This window comes from Cetorhinus maximus, chromosome 1, assembly GCF_964194155.1.
Source record: "Cetorhinus maximus chromosome 1, sCetMax3.hap1.1, whole genome shotgun sequence".
In the NCBI taxonomy this organism is placed as follows: domain Eukaryota; kingdom Metazoa; phylum Chordata; class Chondrichthyes; order Lamniformes; family Cetorhinidae; genus Cetorhinus; species Cetorhinus maximus.
This window is the reverse complement of record NC_135879.1, coordinates 30,535,640-30,561,501: the sequence shown is the minus strand read 5'-3', so window position 1 is coordinate 30,561,501 and position 25,862 is coordinate 30,535,640. Positions and strand designations below refer to the sequence as shown.

Sequence of the window (25,862 nt, the reverse complement as noted above, 5' to 3'; positions counted from 1 at the left end):
AGTCATCCCTGCATTGCTAAGAGCAAGATACATGGCCAACAGAATCACAGTGCAGAAGAGGCCCTTCGGCCCATCGAGTCTGCACCGACACGTGAGAAACACCGGACCCACCTATCTAATCCCATTTACCAGCACTTGGCCCATAGCCTTGAACGTTATGAAGTGCCAAGTGCTCATCCAGGTACTTTTTAAAAGGATGTGAGGCAACCCGCCTCCACCACCCTCCCAGGCAGTGCATTCCAGACCGTCACCACCCTCTGGGTAAAAAAGATTTTCCTCACGTTCCCCCCTAAACCTCCTGCCCCTCACCTTGAACTCGTGTCCCCTCGTGACTGACCTTTCAACTAAGGGGAACAGCTGTTCCCTATCCGTCCTGTCCATGCCCCTCAATCTTGTACACCTCGATCAGGTCACCCCTCAGTCTTCTCTGCTCCAACGAAAACAACCTAAGTCTATCCAACCTCTCTTCATAACTTAAATGTTTCATCCCTGGCAACATCCTGGTGAATCTCCTCCGCACCGCCTCCAGTGCAATCACATCCTTCCTATAATGTGGCGACCAGAACTGCACACAGTTCTCCAGCTGTAGCCTCACCAAGGTTCTATACAACTCCAACATGACCTCCCTACTTTTGTAATCTATGCCTCGATTGATAAAGGCAAGTGGCCCGTATGCCCTTTTCACCACCCCGCTAACATGACCCTCTGCCTTCAGAGATCTATGGACACACACGCCAAGGTCCCTTTGTTCCTCAGAACTTCCTAGTGTTATGCCGTTCATTGAATACTTCCCTGTCAAATTACTCCTTCCAAAGTGTATCACCTCACACTTCTCAGGGTTAAATTCCATCTGCCACTTATCTGCCCATATGACCATCCCGTCTACATCTTCCTGTAGCCCAAGACACTCAACCTCACTGTTAACCACCCGGCCAATCTTTGTGTCATCCACAAACTTATTAAACCTACCCCCCACATAGTCATCTATGTCGTTTATATAAATGACAAATAATAGGGGACCGAGCATAGATCCCTGTGGTACGCCACTGGACACTGGCTTCCAGTCACTAAAGCAGTCAAAGTGCTTGGTCATTTCGATAGCGCATGAATTTAAAATTACTGTTAAATACATTATCTATTTTTTTGAGGTTACATGAACAATTTATGTCAGGCCATACAACTTTAGTGGCAGAAATGCTAGATAGGTAACCCATTCTAACTTTTCCACAAGTGCCACTTGAGTTGTCCATTCGGGACTCCATAAAAGGTCTGTGCTGGTTTCCTTTCCCCTCTCTGTGAGAAGGCAACTAACTAGCCTCCATTCACTGTCTCCCTGAATCACTTAGTCTCAAATAAATGATTCAGCACAGGTAAGAGGAAAAAGAAAACCAGCCATTCCACAACATTGCATGTTGAAAATCCAACATGTTGCACCACCTACCCTCAGTCAACATTTATATAAATTTAACCTCTTGCTAAATTTTTCCTTTCCCCTTCTAAACGCAATAGCTCCCTGCTGAGTACAGTTTCATCAATGCCAATCACCCTCTAGTATTTTGCCCAAGTAGCTTTTATTAATTTGTGAGCCTTGGGGTTGTGCGTCGGCGTGCTTTGATTTTGGAGAGCATCACAACTTTGCTCTCATCTAGTGTCCTCACTTCAACAGTGGTTGCTGGGCTACGGCCAGGAACCTGATGACTGCCCCCCTCTTGAACCCAGCTGAAATCAATTGTACTATTCCTACAAACACTATGGGCTGAATTTCACGCTTGACGGGCGATTGGGCAGCTGATCGCTGCCGCCGAAATGGGCCGCGCCTCCATTTTGCGCGAGCGGGCCAATTAAGGCTTGCTCAGCGGGGCTCCGGCTCCCGTGTTCATCGGGAAAATTAAATCGGTGGCGGGCGTGTTCAGACCGCCGGTTCCAATGGGGAACCGGCAGTCTGTATAAAGAGCGGCCAGGCAGCCTCCTTTAGGCTGTTCACCATGGCCAGTCATCGGGCAGAGGAGGAGGAGGGGGGCAGGCTGCAGGGTAGGCCAGCGGGGGACCACTGTGCCCCTTGGTTCTCCGATGCCTGCCTTGCTGTCCTCCTCGAAGAGGCGTCCAACCATGTATCCGGAGGATGGGAGGGGGAGGAGGAGGAGGGCCCCCCCACGTCACCAGGCAGGCATGGCAGGAGGTGGCGGAGACTGTTAGCTCTCATGCTGCTGTGTGGTGCACCAGAACGCAATACCGCAAGCGCTTCAATGATTTGTTGCGCTCTGGAAGGGTGATTACCATGTCAGCCTTGGCCATTTGACCCAGCAGGTAGCCTTAGCCTTTGAGGCCCCCCATCCCCCCACATATCAGAACTCCAACACGTCTTATTGATGGTGATGAGATGGTGGAAGGGGCGCCTCAAGGTGTCGTGGCCAAGAACCATCTGCTGGCCTCCGCGCCGCACCTAGTGCCTCCTTGCCATGGGCGCTAAGACCCGTGTGTTATTCAAAGTGATGGACGCCGAGTGCGTCCAAGGTGACCGTTGGGGGAGCGGGTTGGGACCAGCCGTACTATCTTCTGGGGACTGATCACCAGTAGTGTGGACAGGAGCCGCTTGAGGCCTCAGATGGGCCACTGTGGTTGGGATGCGGCGTGCGCGTGCAGAGTACATGAGCGATCAGCCCCAGTAAATGCTCTTCTCTGTTCTGCAGGCAAAAACTGAGAGCAATATCGGGGAGCGAGAGTGGAGTGGTGGTGGGCACACCGTGCTGCAGCACCTCACCACGTGAGGGGAGCAGGCTGTGGAGCTGGGGAGGAGGCAGACAGCCAGGGCAGCAGGTGTTGGCGAGGCTGGGGTGCACGGCCAGGTATCTGAGGACCACAGTCCCATCCACTCTGTCTCCCTACCTTGCAAAGCACTGATGTTTGTTGCAATCATTAATGCAGCAACACTGCTCATTCACAGACTGATACAGTCAGACGTGTGGGTCATACACAAAGGTCCCTCGGACCTTGAGAATGTACGTCTCTAGCACCTTCCAAAGTCGCCTTATTCCATTTGTGACCACTATCCCCATGGCTTAACATGCCATGGCATTGCTGCTGCACATCCAAAGACTTATTGCATCTTAGGAGGGTTTGTACCTCCACCACCCTTTCAGCCAGTGCATCCCACATTACTCTGTCCAAAAGGTCCTCAGCACCTCACCTGTCAATCTCATGGCACTCAACTTAAATAAATGCCAACACGTTAGTCATCCCTGCACCAAGGGGAAATGTTGCCTTCTGTCCACCCGTTCTATGCCCCTCATAACGATATGAAGGTCAATAATGTGACCTGTCAATCTCCTGAGCTCCATGGCAAATGTTGCAAGTGTATGCAATGTTTCCTCATCACTCCAACTCTCCAGGCCAGCATGCATCCAGGTCAGGAACCTCTGCACTCTCCCCACTCCAATGCCATCCCTCCCATGAAGCGCAGGTCACAACTGAACGCAGAGGTGTAGATGTGGCCTCAACAGCGTTTTCTGCATTTGCAACATGACCTCCCTTTTCCTACATTCTATTCCTCGGCTAATAAAGGCAAGTCTGGCTTTGACCTTGTTAAATGCCTTAGGTTCCTGTTCTGCTACCTTAACGGGTCTGCTCAGCAAGGGCCCTGTAATCGTTGTGACTTCCCACAGTCCTACCATTACTCACGTATTCCCGTACCTTGCTTGTCTAGCCCAAGTGCTTAACCGAACTCTTATCCACATAACATTCCATGTGGCATTCCTTAGGTCATCTGACCAGCCTGTCTGTATGCGCGTGCAATGTTTGGGCCTCCTCTTGACTATTTACCACCCCACCAATGTTCGTCTCCTTAGGTTCTTGAAGGGTGAGCAACTTATGAGGCTGGGGGGGGGAAGGGATGAAAGGTGTTACTGACTGAATGCTAACTGATGCACTTTACTAAGCCCTTAGTTGCAGCTGATGAGGTGGAAGATGTAGCACCTAAGTGCCACATGTGGAAGCGCCAGGCAGTGCTGGTCCTGCTGATCCATGTGTGTGGAGCTAGCTGAAGGTTCATTGGATTAAAGTGTCCCAGGTGTCCCTGCCTCCTTGGTGTAGTAGCGGGTCGGCGTGCTGCCCCTCATCATTGCCCTGTGCTTCCTCATCCTCTGAGCCACTGCTGGATTCATCATGTGCAGCCTCATCCACTGCGTCAAGGTCTTCATCGTCAACTGCATCCCCCCTTTCCAGCGCAAGATTGTGCAGAGCGCAGCATGCTACCACTATCAGAGACGCGATCTGGGGGGGTACTGGAGTGCACCCCCTGAGCGGTCCAGGCAACGGAAGCGCATCTTGAGAAGACCGATGGCTCTCTCCACCACAGCCCTTGTGGTGCCGTGGCTCCTATTGTAACGTTCCTCAGCTTCTGTTCTTGGATGGTGGAGAGGCGTCATGAGCCACCTTCTGAGGGGATAGCCCTTATCACCCACCAGCCAGCCATCCAGCCGAGCCAGAGCACTGAAGAGCACCGGCACCTGGGAGTGTTTGAGGATGTAGGCGTCGTGGGAGCTGCCTGGGTACCTTGCACAGACTTACAGAGTCTGCATCCTGTGATCACACACTATCTGCACGTTCACGGAGTGGAAGCCCTTCCTGTTGACGAAGGCACCGGGTCACCTGCTGGCACCTTGATGGCCACATGTGTAGTCTATTGCACCCTGGACATGGGGGAAGCCAGCAATGGCTGCGAAGCCTCTAGCTCGCTGTATCTGACTTGCCTGGTCACAGCGGAAGTGGATGAAGGTCAATGCCCGTCTGAACAGAGCGTCTGTAACCTGCTTGACACAAGTGTGGACAGTCGATTGGGAGACACCGCAAAGATCACCCACCGAGCCCTGGAAGGAGCCAGATGCATAGAACTGGAGGGCAACTGTGACCTTCAGAGCCGCTGGCATGGGATGTCCACCCACACAGTTAGGAGATATCTCAGGGCCAATCATCTGACAGATATAGTTGACTGTGTCCCTTGACAGACGGAGCCTCCTTCGGCACTGCACCTCAGTCATAGTGAGGTAGCTGCTTCGCCGCCTGTGTACCCTGGCAGCAGGATAGTGGCGTCTTCTGCAGCCCCTTCCACCTTGGACAACCTCTTGTCCCTGCGCCCCTTGTGCCTGCGCCTGGCCTCCCAAAGGTGGCTCCCCTGGAGGCTGATTGTCCAGTCCTGGCCTCTTCTTTATTCTATCCCTCCCTTCCTCCTCAGAGGAGCTGCCTCCAGTAGAGATGTCAGAACCCATAGCCAGGCTAAATGGAGGCCTCCAGAAAGCTGCAGGCCCGATAAAGATTACTGTCTGCAGAGTGCTGAGCTGAAGCTTCAAAGTTCAGAGAAAGCTATTGGAAATCGATCTGAACTGCTAACAATCACACAGGCAAGTTTAAAACACTTTCTGCGTTAAATACTTCAGAAAAAACACAAACAACCCCTCTGAGCCCACATATCCCGCCCGTGGATGAGGTTTGTTAAAAAATCGGTTACCTGCCTGCCCGTTGGGCCTGTGCGCCGAGGCGAAGATAGCATGGGTTCCTCAAAATCGTCTTCAATTGCTGAGTTAAGGGCCTTAACAAGGCCTTAAATTAATGGTGGACATGCGTTGCGCTTCATAGCGCCCGCCCACCTAAATATCGCGATGCCGCGCGCTGACGTCGGGACGCTCACGTGACATTTTAAGCGCTGATGTGCGGGCTCCGCCACCTGCACGTCAGCCATAAAATTCCGCCCTATAGGTGAGATCAACACAGGCCAGAGTTCAAGCTTCTAACCTTCCTCATCTGTTTGCTCCAGTACTCACTAAGCAAACATACTGGGTTACTGGGGAAGGGCTTGGAGGAGGAGGAGAAGCTAACAATTGTATAATAGAATTCCACTGTACTTCATGGGCTCAAGGTAGAACTTTGAAATTTACAGATTTTTCTGAAGCTGGGCTCTAACTCAGCTTTGATCTATGGGATGAGAACTTTGCTCTGCCAGTTGTCAGGGTTGTGTGTGAATAAATTTGGGTTGTTAAAACCCACCTCCCAACAGCCGCAGGCCCACAGCACAAAAGGTTTGCCTCTCGCTTATTGACTCACAAAACTGTGATTAGTGTACTGGTCCAATAGAGGAAGGGGTGGAGGGAAGGGAAAGTGCTCTTCTAATGAAAATTATCAGAGTAGAGGAAGGTTTGTGCAGCATCTCGTTCTGCTTGCTGCCAACATTGGGTGCATAAAATTTGAAATTCCTTTCCCACAGCTGAAATCCCATACCCCCAAAAAATTCACCAAAAAAAAAAATACCTGTAGGTAAAGTTTGTTATCTTTAGTGATTGCATCCATGAGTTCCTTCTGCAGTGGTGGCTCTCCATTTACCCACAGTCCGTTTATTGCACCTGGGTAGACTCCACAATTAGCACCTTGCTTCCTGTAAAACAAGACATATGCTGTGTCCTTAGGAAACCTGCTGGTGATGTTCTGAACAGATTGAAAGGATGTGAAAGTCACTCTGCTGTCATTGAACAGAAACCACTCCTTTGATGTCTCTTTGCAGTTTGGATCATGCCAAATAACCGAAGTATTAGAATCATCATTATCTGTTGCACAACCCTGAGGGGACAGACCTGCAAGGTTAGCCTTATAGCATAATTGGCCTACAGATCCTGAATTTGTGTTTCTGGCATAGCAGTAATAGTGCCCACTCTCAGATGACATTCCAGAATGCACCACAATAGATGAGAGGAGGTAAGATACTGGCTGTGAATCACTCGAGTCTACTGAACCAGAGGATTTCAATTTTTTAGGCAGGTTTTCAGGTGAGTCAGACAGCAGGGATTGGCTGAGCGCTGGTGATTTTGAAGATGTTTTTTCAACGGGTAACTGTAAAACAAGAGGAAGTGCCACATCATCCAGAATTTTCCGCCTTATGTGACTCTTTGAATCATATGAAAATCTCAGGAGAGTGAGAATGAGGTATTCAGGTTCATCGACTACCTGCATAACCTTCTGTGCATTTTGCAACGAGGCACATTTTTCACAGTAGTACTTGTTCTCTCCATTGAGAATCTCAGGGGCCAAAAAATAATTGATTAGATGAGGGACAGATTTAGTTTTGTCATTCTGCTCAATGGATTTATTGCTGTGAACTGAGACCAGTTTATCAGATGGCACTGACAGACTACAGGAATCTACAGAAGCAATGGGTTGCAATGGAAACTTTTGAAGCCTATCATCCACCACCTCTGATCCATGTCCAATTTCTTCCACCTGAACGCCGTGAATTAAAGGAGGCTCACTGTGAAGAGCATCAGAGACTACTGCAGTATGACAATGAGGCATTGTGCTTTCATAGCCTGCTGGGGCAAGCAACTGTGTGGGTCCAGCTTCTACAACATCTTCAAGGCATGGTGGAAAGGCTAGAGAGAGATCGGTGAAAGCCTCCTGTTTCTGAGAGGTGCTCTTACAGTTTAGACAGTGTATTGTGGTTTGCAGTTTGCCTCCAAACATCTTCTCTATTAGCGTTTTCCCATCATCAACTCTTGGCAGATTTGCTTGGGAGAGAGGTGGTGTTTCCTCGGGATGCTCTAGAGAGCTGCAGTCATATGCTGAACCGCTACTGCTTTGTGGGGAATTCTCATGAAGAATTCTACAAGTTTTTTCTTCTTCGTGTAACCTGGAGGGAGAAGAATAGGAAACAAAGGGAGATTTACTGGGCACAACAGTGAAATTTAAAACACAAAAGATAATTTTCTATGAAACATGATTTGGATTTGTCTATAAATCTACTGTAGTTATGATCCAAAGTTTATATACACACAGACTCATTGCAAGTGCACTACTTTATTTTTAAACTGCACATGTTTCTCCCACGATGTCATTGCTGCCAGCTTTTCCAGCCATATTTTAGATTAACATATTCCTCCCAGTACCCAGCTGGAAGGCCTGAATCAAACTGTGCTAGAAAGGGGTAAGGGCAAGAATAAAACCATTACGTGAGGACCCTGAAAGAAAGGTCAAAGGGGAACAGTGACCAAAAAATAACTTCACATCTGCTATTCTCCATAATTATAGGAATCAACTGGGCCATTTTGTCGTGTGCGTAAAAATAAAAAAAAATATTAATCTTCCTAAAGTGGGCAGAATTATAATTACAAATTGGTCAATTTTTCTTTAACTTTATTACCAGAGCAAAATTTACTCTGTTTTTATTTCCATATACTCCCTAGAGGCTCTTCCCTCTGATCCAGGTTGCAGCATGTTAATAGTTCTATTCAATAACCTTCCATTCTTCAACAGGAAAAATAAATCCTGCTCTCCAGTGTCCAAAGTTTATTTGCTTTAAAGAGTGGCTATTTAAGAGTACAGAATAGCACATGATGTTCTGATTTTATTTGGAGTGTCACATGTTCCTAAAATCAGCATTAGCCAGATCTCTCCAGATCATTGTTTTTAAGCCATGGATGTTGACCCAGCAAGACTTTGTTGCAAATGAGGCCCGTAGAGTACCAATGTGGGTCCCAAGAAGATCAGTGCTTACCTGAATTTCAAGTCCTCCCTTGTATAGACACAAAGGGGCAGAATGTATTCTGAAAGCAGAGAAGGAAGTGGCAAGGTGAAGAGAAGTAGGTAGAGTGCTTCACGAGTAAGAATGAACAAGGAGAAATCCAGAGGGTGCATATGGGGTGATAGGGAGAGAGAGGTCACTGAAGTTTGGAAGGGCAAGACAACAGACAGATTTAAAAAGAAGGATAAGAATTTTAAAATCAACATGCCGGGCCAAAGATTAGAGCCTGAAGCTTAGAGAAGACAGGTAGCAGGTGACGTTATGAGGGAGAGAAACCGGACTATCGTATTTTGGATAAGTTGAAGCCTTGAAAAATTGGCCTACTTTGTGATTAGTCAGTCTTTTGTACCTATCTGCCCCCAACTTTACACAGGATATTTTCTATATACAGCAACTGCAGGGATAATTCCACTCTGGGCAAAAGGCCCGCCATGTAAATATTTTTCTTGAACATTTGATGAATATTATCGCACTTTTTTCAATTCACAAAAAAAATTGTGCGTGAAGCTTTCAATGCCCCAAAACCCTAACATTCCCATTTTATGGGAACGTCAGGATGGTTAATCCTAGATTTCCCATTTTTCCCCCAAATTGTTGGTAAAAAGACAAATAGATTTCATGGTGGAGTGTAGATGAACTGTTACATGAAGCGAACACAGAAGGCTAGCCTAATAAGAGTATATGCCTAATTCAGTCATTCAGCCTTTAAGAAAATAAAAAATGTGTCTACATTGGTCTTTACCAAGAGACTCCTTGCCTCCTATAAAAGCCAAATTGAAAACAACTTACAATTAAAAGCAAACTGAACATAGTAAAACATCCCAAGATGCTTAACAAGAGAGATATAAAAATATATCAATAATATCAAATTTGACGCTGAGCCATAGAATGAAATATCAGGACCAAAAGCCTGGTCAAACAGATAGGTTTTGAAGGAGTATCTCAGAGGAGATTAGGTAGTGAGGCAGAGAAGTTTAGGAAGGCTATTCCAGAGTTTAGCTGCAAGGCAACTGAAACCACGGCCATCAATGATGGAGCGATTAAAATCAGGGATGTACAAGAGGCCAGAATTGGAGGAGTGCAACAATCTCAAAAGCTTGTAGTGTTGGAGAGGGTTACATAGACGAGGGAGGGGGAGGACGAGTGTGTGGTGTGAGGAAATGGTGGATTTTGAAAACAAGGATGAGGATTTTAAAATTGAAACATTGTTGGACCAGTAACCTGTACAAGTCTACAAGCACATGACTGATGGCTGAGCAAGATTAGTGAGCGAGTTAAGATATGGCAGTAGAGTTTTGGACCAGCACAAGTTTGTCATGTGGTAGATCGACCAGAAGAGCATCGGAAGAGTCAAATCCAGAGGTAACAAAAGCCAAAAAATGTAAAATAAAATGAACATCACGTTCTTCTGTCCATCTCATCTTATTATAGCTATTCTAGGTGACTGCTCTCCTCTCTTTCCCCCATTCCAATAGTTGGAATTCAATAATGACAGCATATCACGTTGTTTGCATGGACACATTCCCAAATACCGCCATCATTGGAAAAATCTAGAAGGTAGAAAGTTCTTACTGGAGCAGCTCCACGTAGGTAAGGTTTAAAACTAAAGCAACATTCTGACTGTTATATTAGTCTATGAAATTAGGTGTATTTGGCAGCGGGGGGGGGGGGTGGGGAATCACTATACTTTCTTTTCCTTAGACTTAATGAAAAAGGGTTGCAAGGTACATACAGTTCAGCTGCATGGAAAACTTGAGTTTCTGCCTGTAGGTATTATGAACATATAGAATGTTACAGCGCAGAGGTCATCATTTGGTACACTGAATCGGTGCCAGCTCTTTTTAAAAAAAAGTGTACAATTAATCCCTCTCCCTTGTTCTTTCTTCCTAGCCCTGCATTTTTTTTGTTCCTTTTCTGGTATATATCCAATTCTCCTTTGAAAGTTATTGTTGAATCTGCTTCCACCAACCTTTCCAGCAGTGCACTACAGACCATATCAACTCACTACATAAAACAAATTCTCCACTTCCCGCACCTGGTTCTTTTGTCAGTTATCTTAAATTGGTGTCCTTTGGTTATCAACTCTCCTGACAGTGGAAAATGTTTCTCCTTATTTATGCCATCAAAACTGCTCATAATTTTGAATACCTCAAATAAATCTCCTCTTCACCTGCTCTGATCTGATAACAAACACGGCTTTTCTAGTCTCTCCTCTTCACTATGGTTCCTCATCCCTGGTATCAATCTCCTCTGCACTATCTCCAGGGCCTTGACATCTTTCCTAAAGTAAAGTGCCCAGAATACTTCAGCTTAGGCCTAATAAAAACATAAGAAATAGGAGCAGGAGTAGGCCTTTCAGCCCTTCGAGCCTGCTCTGCCATTCAATAATTTCATGGTTGATCTGTTGTGGCCTGAACTCCACTTTCCTGCCTGGCCCCATAACACGCAACTTCTTTGTAGATTAAAAATCTGTCCAACACAGCCCTGAATATATTCAGTGGCCCAGCCTCCACTGCTCTCTGGGAAAGAGAATTCCAAAGATAAATGACACAGAGAGAAGAAATTTCTCGAACATGCACCCCACCTAGTTCTAGATTCCCCACAAGGTGCAACATCCTCTCAGCATCTACCTTGTCAAGTCCCTAATCAGTGATTTATAACAGTTTAGCATAATTTCCTCGCTTTTGTACTCAAGGGCCCAGAGTTTGCAATCAGTGGGGAAAGAAGAGCATTTATTGTTGACCTCAAAAGTAAGTCTTGTTGATCCAGTGATTTCTCTGGTGAATTTCATTTCTATCACTGTGCACTGGTATAGCAACTAATTGCAATATTCTTTACTGGGCATTCACAAGGTGGGGCTGGGGTGATGTCATCCAGCTGTCCAAGCAGCCATTCACATTAAAGGATTTTTCACAGACACACAAACAGGAAGCAAAAACAAAAATAAAATCACTTTCAAATATTTTTATACAGAGAAAATTAAAGATTGGGACATACACATGGGATGAAGGTAAAAGCTAAAACATTTGGAAAAAAAAAAATTTAATTAGCTGAAAAAAATTCACCATTTAACAGTACGCCAAAACGAAATAAATATTTTTTCTGTTGTTCGTCATACTTTATTAATCACATTGCCATTAAAAACCCAGCTAGACCTGATTGAATGAAAGGGAATATTTTATGGGGTTCTAACAGCAAAGTGAGGAAATTGAAATTCTTGTTGATTTCAATGATTTGCAGCTCCTAATGTGTGGGGATGGTGCTGGAGCCTTTAGTGACAGACTGCAACTTCAGGATTTCCACCCTAATCTGTGCATTCTGGACATGCTGACGTTTTAGACAATAATGACCGCGAACACTGACAATTCACCATCAACCTTCCTGCGAAACCAGCTCAAGACCTCTTTTAATAAAGGCAGAGATCCTGTATATTTTTAGAACAGCTTTATCAACTTGTCTTGCTACCTTCAAATATTTTATGCATAAACTCCCTATTTTTTCTCTACTCCTGCAACTGCTTTAAAATTGTACCAGTTTATATTGTTGACTCCCTGCCACCCACTCAATCCAATACAACTACCCCCACCCCCGCCATTGACCAACTACACCCTGACCATACTAAACGCCCGACCCAACTGCCCACCCAACTCGACTCGACTAACCTTCCCCACCCCCGATTATCCATTCGACCCAAGTGCCCATTCATTCATCGACTCAGTAACCCACACTCATTCATTAAAAGACTTGAGACCTTTAAAAACTTACCTGAATATAACAGCACGTGCCATAAAAAGGGGGCATGCTCCCTCCTTCTTTCAGCTCTCCTGTGCTCACTGGACTTAGGCCGGAGAGGCTGTGGTGACCCATTTCTGCTTCGGTTGGGATCAGAAGTCCCAGTTGAAAATGAGCAGTTCTGTCAGGAAGTAGAAACTTTTGCAGGCTGCGGTAATTCACCCAGCTATTATCTCCCTTTCTGACATGGTTCCATCTGGCAAGTAGCATAAGAATCCAGACAGGAATCCTAGTTCCACTCTTTGCCAATAATTCACGACTTCTCTCAGACGATACAACTAACCTGCTAACTTAATTATTTATTAAAATCATTCAAGCAGGATAAAAGGGTCAATGGCCGTAACCCGAGCCAGAAGCAATGGACTTAAGCCCCATTGCAGGACCCCAGGCTGAATGGACTGAAGGCGTTTTGCAATCTCAGAAGGTGTTGTCTTTTGGATGAGATGCGAGATCTCATGCCTGCCTTCTCAGGTGGACATAAAAGATCCCATGGCACCATTTAAACAAGAGCAGGATCTCATGATGTCGTGGTCAACATTTAACCCTCAACCAACACCGCCAGATACAAATTATCTGGTCATTTATCTCAGTAGTGTTTATGATACCTTGCCAATTAGCTGACACATTATAACAGTGATTACACTCTAAAAGTAATTCACGGGTGGCGAAACAGTTTGGGATGCCATCAGATTGTGAAATGTGCTATTTAAATGCTAGTCCTATTTTTCCTAACTAAACTGCTAAAAAAAAACCTGTTTAAGGAAATCAAATTGAAATACATTAACTATTCCAGTAAGTCATAAAGTTACTTCTTTTGTTTAAAGGAATTGTGAAATTTATCAGTGTTATGTACAGAGGTTAATTCTTGACAGACAGACACAATAGCAGCCAGGTCCATCCACCTTCAACTGCTTCATTTCCTCCATCATAAGGTCAAGACTAGAGCTATTCACCAATGATTTCACAGTGTTCAGCATTCACATCTCCTCCAATAATGAAGCAGCCCATGTCAGCCAACAGCAAAATTTGACATTGTCCAGACAAAGGGAGATGGTTGTGGTTGTTGGAGGCCACTCATCATAGTCCCTGGGCATCACTGCAGGAGTTCCTCAGGGCAGTGTCCTAGGCCCAACCATCTTCAGCTGCTTCCTCAACGACCTTCCCTCCATCCTAAGGTCAGAAGTGGGGATGTTTGTTGATGATTGAATAAGGTTCAGTATCATTCACCACTCATCCGATACTGAACCAGTCTGTGTCCATATGCAGAAAGGCTTGGACAACATTCAGGTATTGGCTGAAAAGTGGCAAGTAACATTCATGCCACACGCACAAGTGCAAGGCAATGACCACCTCAAACAAGAAATAATCTAGTCATCTCTCCTTGACATTCAAACATTATCACTGAATCCCCCATTTTCAACATTGACCAGAAACTGAACTGAAGCAGCCATATAAATACTCTGCCTATAAGAGCATGCCAGAGGCTGGGAATTCTGCGGTGAGTAACTCACCTCCTGACTCCCCAAGTCAGAAGTGTGATGGAATACTCTTCACTTACTTGGCTGAGTGCAGCAACATTCAGGAAGCTCAACACCACCCAGGACAAAGCAGCCTGCTTGACTGGCACCCTATCCACCACCTTAAACATTCACTCCCTCCAACCCCGGTTGCACAGTGGCAGCACTGTGTACTATCTGCAAGATACACTGCAGCAACTTGCCAAGGCTCCTTCAACAGCATCTTCTAAACCCGCAACCTCTACCACCTTGAAGGACAAGGGCATCCGATGCAGGGGAAAACCACCACCTGCAAGTTCCCCTCCAAGTCACACACCATCCTGACTTGGAACTATATCATCGTTCCATAACTGTCACTGAGTCAAAATCCTGGAACTCCCTTCCTAACAGCACTGTGGGTGTACCCTACAACACATGGACTACAGAACTTCAAGAAAGTGGTTAACCACCACCTTTAAGGGCAATTAGGAATGAGCAACAGATGCTGGCAATTCCAGTGATCCCCAATCCCATGAAGGAATATTAAATAAAATACTTTTCAAGCAATGACCATTTCCCACAGGAAAAAGCACCAACCTAACCTTCAATGGCACCAAGATCGCTGAACACCATCCCTACCTTCAGTGTCCAGGGGTGGAAGGCAGTCACCAGTGACTAGAAGATATATCAAACTACATCAACAGTGACTACAAAAGTAGGGCAGTGGCTGGCTACCCTCTGACAATGGTTAACCTCCTGTCATGCCATTGCCTTCCTACAAGGCTCAAGTCAAGGTGGCATGATAGAATACTGATCTTTCACCTTAATGTATTCAATCACAACAACGCTCAGGAAGCTTTTCGCTATCCAGGATAGGGCAGTCTGTTTGATGCTCTGCCAACAGACAATATGTACCACCTCCGCCACTGGTGCATTGTCTATGTGATGAACTGTAGCAAGTCATTTTAATGAAACAGTATCTCCCAACCCCATGACATTTACCATTAAGGACAAGGCAGCAAGCTCATAGGAACACCATCACCTCCAGGTTGCGCTGAAAAAGTGAACATTTATGATGCATTAGGATAGTGGAAGACTTGTTACCCTGTTTGACACCGCACTAAACTCTCTCCACGGACAAGAAGCGCAGCATTCCCTTCATGTAACATGCTTGTCGCATAAGTAGTACTGAAATGACCTAGTTTACAATGTCTATTTCAGAACAATGGCTACAAGACAAGGACATTGCTTACCTATCCAAAAGAAACCTGAGGTATTCAGAACAGTCTTGCTGGGACCCAGGGGTGAACCATGGTGGTCTTGATTCTTCAAAGAAGCTCTGTGGAGCATATGCTGCTCTCTGTTGGCAAAGTGGTGGAAACTGCATTGTATTACTTTATATCAACTGAAATAAGTAGAAAACTGAACATCTACAAATATTGCTATCTTTGTTAGATTTCTGTTCTTTTTAGAGAGACAGACTGCAAGTAAATTTGCAAATACGTTTTAAGAATGCATAAACTCAACCAGAATGAATTTGAAAATGTCAATCTTCTTAACATTTGGCCTGCTAAAATGTCAAGTACTCTTTTCTGCAAATGTCAATCTTTAAATATTTCTGTGCAAAAGTTCCAAAGATGAGCATCAAATACAATAACTTCCAGCTCTTAATTTAACATGTGACAATTTCTACTAGAGTTTAAAACAGTCACTTTTCCCTCTTCTGCACATCTCCAAGTTCAGTATTAGTGGCAAAAATCTTGCTCATGTCACAAAAATTGTAAAATTCATTTCCCAAGCCAAAAGTGAAGAACTCATACCACAAAGGTTTTTAAATGAGCAATCACTAGATAAAAGCACCTAATGCTTACCCATCACACTGAATTGCAAAATTTACTGAAAGGGTAGTTTTTTTTTAAAAAAGGGTACCTGTGTGTGAGCCAAAAAAGCAAAGAGAAGTTGCAGTTTTCTCATCAAAGAACGAGCTCCATTTAGGTTCAGTGATAAAACAGATCTTCTGAAACTGAAGGAATTTTGAGAACATTTAAGAAATAAAACTAATTCCTGCAATATGCCCCCCACAAAAAAGTAATATTTAATAAACCGTGGCTATTTACTATTTTTAGAGTTGTTAAAGTTTCTCTTAGAGAAACGAAGGAAAAGTTCACTAGTTCTACCTAACATTCACAGATACCATATGCTTGCAGTTATACTATAGTTATCAGTCTCAAACCAGTGTCGTCAGAACTGGGATTCATGGTGGACAACTCAGAGTTCTATCAGCAACTGCACGTCTTTTTAAATAAAAATCCATTCTTGGGATGTGTGTGTTGCCGGCAAAGCCAGCATTTATTGGCCATCCCTAATTGCCCTTGAACAGGTGGTGGTTTTGCTGCATACAACTGGGTGGCTTGCTAGGTATCAAAGGGCAGTTAGGAGTAAACCACATTGCTGTGGGTCTGGAGTCACACATAAGCCACACTAGGTAAGGATGGCAGATTCCCTCCCCTGAAGGACATTAGTGAACTAGGTGGGCTTTTACGACAATCCAGTAGTTTTATGATTATCAATGGGAGCAGCATTTTATTCCAGATTTATTAATTGAATTTAAATTCCCCCCAGTTTGAACTCATGACTCCGGAGCGTTCATCTGGGCCTCTGGATTACTACTAGTCCAGTGATTACTAATAGTCCAGTAACACTACCATGGTGCTACCGTCCCGTAAACTCAGGTTGAGTTCAGCAATGAAGGAGATAGAAACATAGAAACTAGGAGCAGGATTAGGCCATTCGGCCCTTCAAGCCTGCTCCATCATTCAATATGATCATGGCTGATCCTCTATCTCAACGGCATATTTCCGTTTTCTCTCCATACCCCTTGATGCCCCTAATATCCAAAAATTTATCAATTTGTTTCTTGAATATACTCCACAGCCTTCTGTGGTAGAGAATTCCACAGGTTGACCACCCTCTAAGTGAAGATATTTTTCCTCACCTCAGTCCTAAATGGCCTGCCCCGTATGCTGAGACTGTGGCCCCTGCTTCTAGACTCCCCAGCCAGGGGAAACATCCTCCCTGCATCCAGTCTGTCTAGCCCTGTTAGAATTTTATACGTTTCAATCAGATCCCCTCTCATTCTTCTAAACTCTGGTGAATACAGGCCCAGTCGAACAAATCTATCCTCACATACGACAGTCCTGCCAACCCCGGTATTAGCCTAGTGAGCCTTGGCTGCACTCGCTCTCTAGCAAGTATATCCTTTCTTAGGTAGGGAGACCAAAACTGCACGCAATACTCCAGATCTACATATACATCTGATTTTTATAGTTAGAAAACTGCAAGGTGGGAGCATCTGCTTTCCTCTATTGCTTAAAAGAATAGAAAACTTTCTAAAATATCTAGGAAGCATAATAGTCCTCCTGAGTATTTTTAAAACGTGCTAACGCTGCATCCAATAGGAATCAATGTCTCATGAGAATAGTCTACAGCAAGCAGGGTTCAACTGACTCTTCCGTAATTATGTCATTTTGATATGAATACTCATCCAAAATATTTTTGCATTGTGCAAAAATAACAATATAACTGGGTCCTGAATCTCCTTATTGAGTCCACATTATGTTAACAAGTTAAAATTGGGTCAAACTTAGTACAGTTGAATATTAAAGCCTTAATTTCGCTACAATACTGAAGCAAATTCCACCACTTACTCTGTAGCCATAAATAATGCTTGAATGACACTGTTCATATAGCAGGTATTGCCCAGGTTTATTAACCCAGTTTTTCCAGTTTCAGATTTTCCTGAAAGCCTTGACAAACAAGATGCCAAAGAATTTGAGTGCGATGTCCAAGCACTTTGATTAAGAGTCATCTTCATCTTCTCTTCAGAAGGCTTTGGCAAGTCCTACAAACACCAATTTATGTTTAGTTATCTATCAATTTATATATAGTCTCATAATCCACTGTATGGCAACAAAAACACAGGTTATGCAAAAATGTCGATCCCTGAGCAACAGATAAATACAAAAATACCGTATATAATTGAGTAATAGTCGACCTCATGTAAACGTTGACCCCTGACCTTTGGCCAAAAATCTAAACTCCTACTTACCACCCACTCATCACTGAAGTCAAACTCGCCTTGGTGCAAACCTACTCATTCAATGGCAGCTGGTCAGCTCCTCGTGACTGCACAGAATAGTAAAAATACTTTTTGGCTCATTTTGAGCTAGTTTTGGGGGTGGGGTTGGCGAGAACAGACACTGGCGTGGCACCTCTGCAACCAGCTGATCTACCATCATAAACAGATAGCGAGATGATAGGAGAAGGTGGATTTAAACCCTCTCAAAAATATTACTTGTGTATTAGTCAACCCCCTACTTTTTGCTAAACACTTGGTCTCAGAAACTCGACTTTTACACAAGTATATACAGTAACAACAATAGCAATGGGAATATATGGATGAAAATGAGTAAACAAAAGTTAAGCCAAGCGGATGTTTGGAAAGTGATGGCAAGGTCATAAGAGTGTCAGTGGCACGCACTTTGTAAGAGATCAAAAGTACTGACTAAAGAAGAAACTTAGACAGTGACTGAGTATTTCTTCCCCCACTATAAAAATACATAAATAATACAATGCTACAATTGTCTTTTAAGTTAAATTTATTTATAATTAGAAGTACAGTATGGCATACCTGATTTTTCTGAACAGCTAGCTGAGGAATGATTATTGTGTCAGTGACGATTAGATTATCATCATAACCTAATGATTGTTAGGTATCAGTACTATAATCAAGATTGATTCTATGTTTTTTTTTAAAAATCTGTCACGAGATGGGGGGCATCGCTGGCTAGGCCAGCATTTATTGTCCATCCTAAGTTGCCCTTAAGAAGCTAGCAGTGAGCCACTTTCTTGAACCGCTGCAGTCCACATGGTGTAGGTACACCCAGGTGCTGTTAGGAAGGGAGTACCAGGATTTTGATCTCGTGATAGTCAAGGAACGTTAATATAGTTCCAAGTCAGGATTATGCGTGGCTTTGAGGGGAACTTGCAGGTGGCAGTGTTCCTATGCATTTGCTGTGCTTGTCTTTCTAGGTGATAGAGGTCATGGGTTTGGAAGGTGCAGTCAAAGGAACCTTGGTGAGTTGCTGCAGTGCATCTTGTATATGATGCCACTGTGCGTCAGTGGCGGAGGGAGGGAATGTTTATGGTGGAGGGAGGGAATGTTTATGGTGGTGGATAGGGTGCCAATCAAGCAGGCTGTTCTGTTCTGGATGGTGTCAAGTTTCTTGAGTGTTGTTGGAGCTGCACTCATCCAGCCAAGTGGAGAGTATTCCATCACACTCCTGACTTGTGCCTTGTAGATGGTGGACAGGCTTTCCACAGAATTCCCAGTATCTGACCTGTTCTTGTAGCCTCAGTATTTCTATGGCTAGTCCAGTTTAGTTTCTGGTCAATGGTAACCCCCAGGATATTGAAAGTGAGGGATTCAGCGATGGTAATGCCATTGAATGTCAAGAGGATATGGTCAAATTCTCTCTTGTTGATGGTGGTCACTGCCTGGCACATGGGTGGTGCGAATGTTTCTTGCCGCTATACAGTGAGGTACTGTATGATTTGAATGGAGGTTATCACAGGGAATGAAATACATCTGTGTATAATAGCCATGTGAAGTTTTTTGCTAAAAACACAGTGAATATACGGATTGCACAATTGCATCATAAGGAGTGAATAAAAACTAAATGTGAGATATGATTCTTGGATCTTAGTGAACTGCCAATTTTCAGTTCTAGGAATTATACAACATACCTCAGATGACCTCAATACAAAGTTAGAATGGATAAATGCTGGAAAATTGCCATTAATTTCCATGATCTTTCATGAAGCTGCAAGTTGATTTGGTTGTGATTTTGTTAATTTTTATAAACACAGAACATATTAAAATCTCAGAAACTGAATCAGGGCTGGATTTTACACTCCCCCGCTGGCAGCTTTGAAGATGGGCGATGGTGGGTGACCATGTAAAATCTAGCCTTCCTGCCTCCTGTCTCTGACCTGTCTTAAATTATATGTGGGGCAGCTGAGGCGTCGGAGACCCATCCTTGAAGCCCTTAAGTCCCCAAGACCCACAACCCCAGATTTACTCTGGTGGGACTGCCTGCAGTCCCAGCAGCGGCCAGCGCTCCCAATCCAATCCAATTGGCTCTAAGGCAGGACTTCCTCCTGAGATAGAGACAGAAGTCTCGCCTTAAAGCTATTAACATCGCTCCCAGTGTTAAATTGCTGAAGGGCAGTCGTTGGGATCGTGGGCAGGCTCCCTACGGACCTTTAGCCTTTTTTGGTTGGGGGGGGGGGGGGGGCGGCGGCGCGCGCGGGTGTGGACTGCGCCTGGGGTTGGGAGATATGTGGACTGCAGCACCTCAAAATCGTAAAATCCAGCCCCAGCTGTTTCCTGTAATTATGTCTCAGGCTCTTACCTTAATGGCCTCAAGAATAGGTTCATAGAGATCAGGAAACCCAGAATACTGATACATCATACAATGCATCAACTCAGTCAACTGCATGAGGAAGATTTTACTGGTAGGCGAATCTTCATCTTTCAGGAACTGAACTAGCTTTATAATGTGAGGAACAATCTGTGGAAAGATCAGTTCATGGAGTTACACACAAAGTGTTGTATGTTTGCATGTGTGTGAAATAACATTTCCCTTCTTTATCCTGGCAATCTACTGTTGTCACATTGTGACTCGAGTCCACTATTTCCTTTCTAATTACCTAAGTTTGTTATTTGCTATTTTTGTTATCCACCAATCATGTTACACAAAGCCCTTTCCTCCCAATTTAAATCTGTTATACTGTCAGAGATAGAATTGTCACGATTGCTGTTCACCCACTGCACTATATATTTATAAAATTTTAAAAAACAAATAAAAATCAAATCCCATAAACTTGGCTCCAACAATGCCTTGTCCTGCTCCCCATCAGGACAATGCTCCTGTTAGGTTTCTGTATACCCTGGATTCTGATGCTACCTTGTCTGAAGGCCTTCTGACACCGACCTTCAGTTCCAATTCTCAATACTGTTGTTATTTGCAGACTGGAAATTGCAACTCCCAAACGTAGGCAGGATTACCATTTCCAGGAGTTACTGTGACTTTTCTACTGCTGCTCAAAATCTCCAAGTAAGCATTCCTGTTGTGTGATCCTGTTTGTCCATTTGTTTTCTCAGGTGGCTTGTCATAACCCTGAATGACTAGTCATGTAAACTCAGTTGCAAGATTATCATGTATTGATCCCTATTGTCCCTCTGCTTTTCTTGGCCTACCCCTTCTCTCAGCTCCTGGACTTCACTGCTCCAGCTCACTTCAGGCCCCATTGCCTTTACCTATGTTCATACTCTGCTGCTGTCAAGCAGGCCTGACATCACCTGGAATAAAACTAATTTTAAACATAGGGAGGAATTGATGTGGAGAAAGATATTTAGCTTGATTCCTAGATGTTTGCAGCAGCAAGGAAAGAACCTACCATAATGACAAAGTCATAAATGTATCAATGTAAAATTTCTTGTTTCTAATAGTTAACCCACAGACATTTTTTTTATACGGATGAACTAATAGTCTTGCAATGGAACACCATTCCACTCTAAGAATATTCAGCTGCATTCAATTCAGAGTGGAACTGATATTTTTCTTTAGAATTTGCCACAATGTAATTTCATTAATAGAGGACGGATGGTAAATATTAAGTAATTCATTGACTGTAAATGTGGAATAACTCATTCATATCTATTTAGCTCACTGTCTGTGTAATACTGGTGCAGAAAAGTTGCTGTGCTTACCTAAAAAAAGTCACTGTACTCAAAAAATTGGCAACTTTAACAAGTCTTAGACGTTCTAAAGTAAGAAATCAGGTATATAATTATTTAAAATGAGAATATTTAGAGAAAAAAGGAAATAGTTTTAAAAAGTTCAAATTTAAATCATCCTGTAGTTTTGAGAAAAGATTACAACCAAAATGTTAACCTGATTTTTTTTATTTTTACAAATACTGATGGAGCTGCTGTTTTTCTATAATCTGTTTTTAATCGCATAATTTTCTACAGTGCTTTTTGAAGAGAACAGTGAAAAACAGCAACAGTTAAACAAAAACTCAAGAATGAGAAAAGGCCATTCGGCCCATTCACGCTCATCTATTAAATATCCTATCACTTCAACTGCAGCATTCAATCCTATTTTGGTGCCTCTCCAATGTTTTTGTTTCTATGATTTGGCATGGCAGATCATTCCAAATATACATTGAGTTGGATGATCAGTCGTGATCATAATGAATGGCGGAGCAGGCTCGAAGGGCCGAATGGCCTACTCCTGCTCTTATTTTCTATGTTTCTACATCACTGAATAAAGCCCTCCTTAAAACCGGTTTTAAACTTACTTTTCAGTAATTTCAATTTATGTCTTTTAGTCCAACACTCCTGATTACCCTGAGGTAAAATTCTAGTTTTGCTGTTTCTGCACTATTTAATATTTCATGTAGTTCAACGAAGTTTCTCCTTAACCACTTTTCTTCTACACTGCAGAACTTGACAGTCTCCAATCTTTCCTGAATGCTCACCTCCTTTATATTGGGAGTCAATCTTGTTATTTGTCACTTCACACTCCTTAATTTATGTCACTGTATCCCAAATGTCTCCCAAGTTAATGCAGCATTTTTCTTTTGTAGTGCAGGCAGCCAAAACTTAGAACGTCAAAAATGTGGTCCAAGAGCTCATTGTAGAATTGTAACATAACCTCTACAGATCTATATTTTACTGCTCTTGCTATATATCCCAGCACTTCACAAAATATTGCTTCAGTGCATTACCTCAACAATGAAACTATAACTTTGTCTAGAATTCCACTCACTGTACCCTCTCCACCCACCTGCAATACATTTAGCAACGCCAAATTTAATTCACATTTAGTCTGGCCAATTGCTTAACAGGACTAAACCCTTCTACAAATCTTTTGTTGCGTCTTCTCTTGACTGCTCTTAATTTGGCGTGCTAAGTTTCGGAATCTTACATTTAGTTTTGATATTGACAACCAATGCATTAATAAAACACAAAAAAAAATAAGAATAGTTAAAGCTCACAATGAAGCCAGTTAATATATAGCAACTGTTCTTCATTTTGACTAGTTTAATTTTTTTGTTATATTTCTTAGTTGTTGTTCACATAAATAATCTTATCAATATTTTCGAAAGTCTTAAGTAAAATAGAATCACTTAGAAAGCAAAGATATTAACTATTCAGCAAAACATTTCCTTTCTGAACAGTACAAGTAGAATAACTTACTAAATGAAAGGCTTCTGGAGAATGCTGAAAACTGAGCAGCATGTGGGAAAGAACCGTTAAAGCACCAGGCCTCACAATAGGATACCAAAGGCGATGAAATACCTAACACAGAAAATATATTCACCAATAAGTAGCCATGAAATAATAATTTTCCCACTAATTTGTTTACTTTAGACACGCTTCTGAAGACTTCGACTCTATGCTTGGATCCACAGGGTGCCAGTCATGCTTCAGTACCTCAGCAAGTATTCATTACTCATGTGAAAGTTAGCACAGTAAATGTTCAAACTTTTTGACCAAGGGGAACATCACAGCTGAGCCAGAAATAGCTCTCACTCTTGCACTTTTAGAAGGTGACACTGAAAGCAATCAAGGACAAAGACCCTGGTCGATTTTCTTCATCATGATCCAGGGACACCGAGGCCAGGTATCTCTACCTCTGCCGAGCTGAGATCAGCTACCTCAGACCAAAGATTGAGTCTCAGTACTAAAGACTGGCCAGTGCACATGGAGTTTTATCACCTCCACACCCCCATCCCCACAACTGAAAGAAGTTATCAATGGTAAAAAATAAATTGGAAAGGAAAAAAATAAAAATTTCAAATATAGGCAATCATCTCTGAAAACTCTCACAGTTCTCTTAATTGCATTTGTTGAGATCCCAAGAGAAAGTCTAGTGCCTTGATCTCGACCTGATGAACTAAGGGGCAGTGGTGGAAAAAAAGCAAAAGCAGTTATAAATTTTGGTTACGCCCAATTAAATCCTTAAGCTACTGTTAATGCAATTCCCCATTTTAAACACACAAGACTTCTACCAAACAGTTACAAACTCAGTGAATTGCAAATAAAGCAGTATTTCAGGAACATAGCCAAGACAAGACAATTTATTGCATTCATATTATCAGCAGCTGTAGGCACAGAGTGAGCAGCACAAGTACAATAAATTCTGACCCCGGAGCAAACAAGCAAATGCAAGGTTAAAAAGGATTTTAGATAATGTGTCCTTTCAGGGCAAATATATTACAACCGACATATTCCTGCTGCTGCTATCATGCATACTTGCTGGCTGCGAGGGTTCACAATTGTTTGAAATGATGCTGAGGTTGTAAAATGGTTTAACTCACTGAGCAGCGTGGAGAAACTGTCTTCAATGAGATGAAATGGACTCGGGTATCAGTAGATTAGGGGAAAAAAGTATAAACTACTTCAATTGCTACGTGGCAGCATTCATCATTCTGCTTTACTGAAATCTTCGCAACTCAATATTGCATCATATGAAAATTTCCTTCAAGTTTCTTTTCAGATTTTCTGTATTACCTGAAATGCTGATACTGTTAATGCTGTCCACCTCCTCCATATAATTAATGCAACAAGTAATTTCAACAGCTAAAAGTGTTCCAATGTTGATATTCCAACAAGGCAGTTTCAGATTTATTACTTTCATCGGAGTGTTAAGTCATTCCAGGTGTGAAAGTGTAAGGGATACAATTTACTACTAAACATGCTGTTCTGTATAAACATTTGTCTACAGTTTCTCCAGAAACTGAGGGTCCATATTGGCAGGTGTGTATAGGTTTTCACAAAATGTTCATACAAAATTTCTCTCCCTACTCAAATTCAAATGGAATGTTAAATATGTTTAACAGCTCTTCATTAGCATTCACACAATCCCATCAGTAACAGTAATTTCCCTGTCCTGTTCTCTTCAGGGATTAGTTGCACTTGGTTTATCTCCCTACTTACCTGTTCGATCTTAAGCAAAGTGACATCTATGAGGATAGTGAACTTCTGGACTGAAGCCAATCCTTTGAGCAGTGCAATCACCCATGTCTCGACATGCTGAGCCAATGGCCAGGACAGCCAATCGATCATCCTTCAGGAGACAAAAAAAAATAGCATCAGAAATTTTTAAACTCTCTCCATGGTTTCTGCATACAGATGTTTAAAATGCTTCCTTCTCTGCTGCATATTCATGTAAATATTTACTTGTGCCAATTTGACACAGTATTATATGGGTTTCAAATAAATATTCTAGAATTTCTTTCCTAAACAAAAGCTTCCTATAGCACTTTTTACTCTCTTGCCTATACATTTTCCACACGGCCCATTACCATTTTCTTAATATTAAAAATAAAAACAGCAGATGACCATATGGCCCCTCAAGTCTGGTCTGCCATTCAATAAGATCATAGCTGATCTTCTATCTCCATTTTACTTTCTTGCCCATTCCTCAAAATATCCGTTGATTCCTTGTGAGATCAAAATTCTGTCTATCCCAGCCTTAAATATAGTCAACAATGGAGCATCCTCAATCCCTGAGGTAAAGGATTCCAAAGATTCACAATCCTCAGAGTAAAGAAATTTCTCCTGATCTCAGTCCTAAATGATTGACCCCTTATCCAGACACTGTGCCAGGTATTTTAGATTCCCCAGTCAAGGGAAAACAACCACTCAGTGTCTAACCTATTAAGCCCCTTCAGAATCTTGTATGTCTCAATGAGATCACCTCTCATTCTTCTAAACTCCAGAGAGTATAGACCCGATTTGCTCAGCCTCTCGTCATAAGACAACCCTCTAAACCCAGGAACCTAATTTTAAATTGACACTGCTAGTAGAATGCCAGTCTGCAGTACTCATAAGTGACATGGTTCAGATTACAAAAAATAAAAAACTCCCTCAATCTCTG

General features: G+C 43.1%; 1 protein-coding gene across 3 annotated transcripts in view; it reads right to left on the bottom strand.

Annotated features, from left to right (window-relative positions):
- usp38 (ubiquitin specific peptidase 38) overlaps positions 1–25,862 on the bottom strand; it is a 41,550-nt gene that overhangs the window by 4,037 nt on the left and 11,651 nt on the right. Inside the window, exons 4-10 of one of the 3 annotated variants that reach the window (XM_078539336.1) lie at positions 24,920–25,049; positions 23,177–23,278; positions 20,322–20,480; positions 17,556–17,749; positions 15,778–15,871; positions 15,102–15,208; positions 6,301–7,669 (exon numbers count right to left, since the gene is read on the bottom strand). In XM_078539336.1, coding sequence (XP_078395462.1) covers positions 6,301–7,669; positions 15,102–15,208; positions 15,778–15,871; positions 17,556–17,749; positions 20,322–20,480; positions 23,177–23,278; positions 24,920–25,049 — 2,155 coding nt within the window. The remainder of the gene's footprint in view (positions 1–6,300; positions 7,670–15,101; positions 15,209–15,777; positions 15,872–17,555; positions 17,750–20,321; positions 20,481–23,176; positions 23,279–24,919; positions 25,050–25,862) is intronic. The other 2 variants (XM_078539344.1, XM_078539351.1) reach the window with 2 other exon arrangements.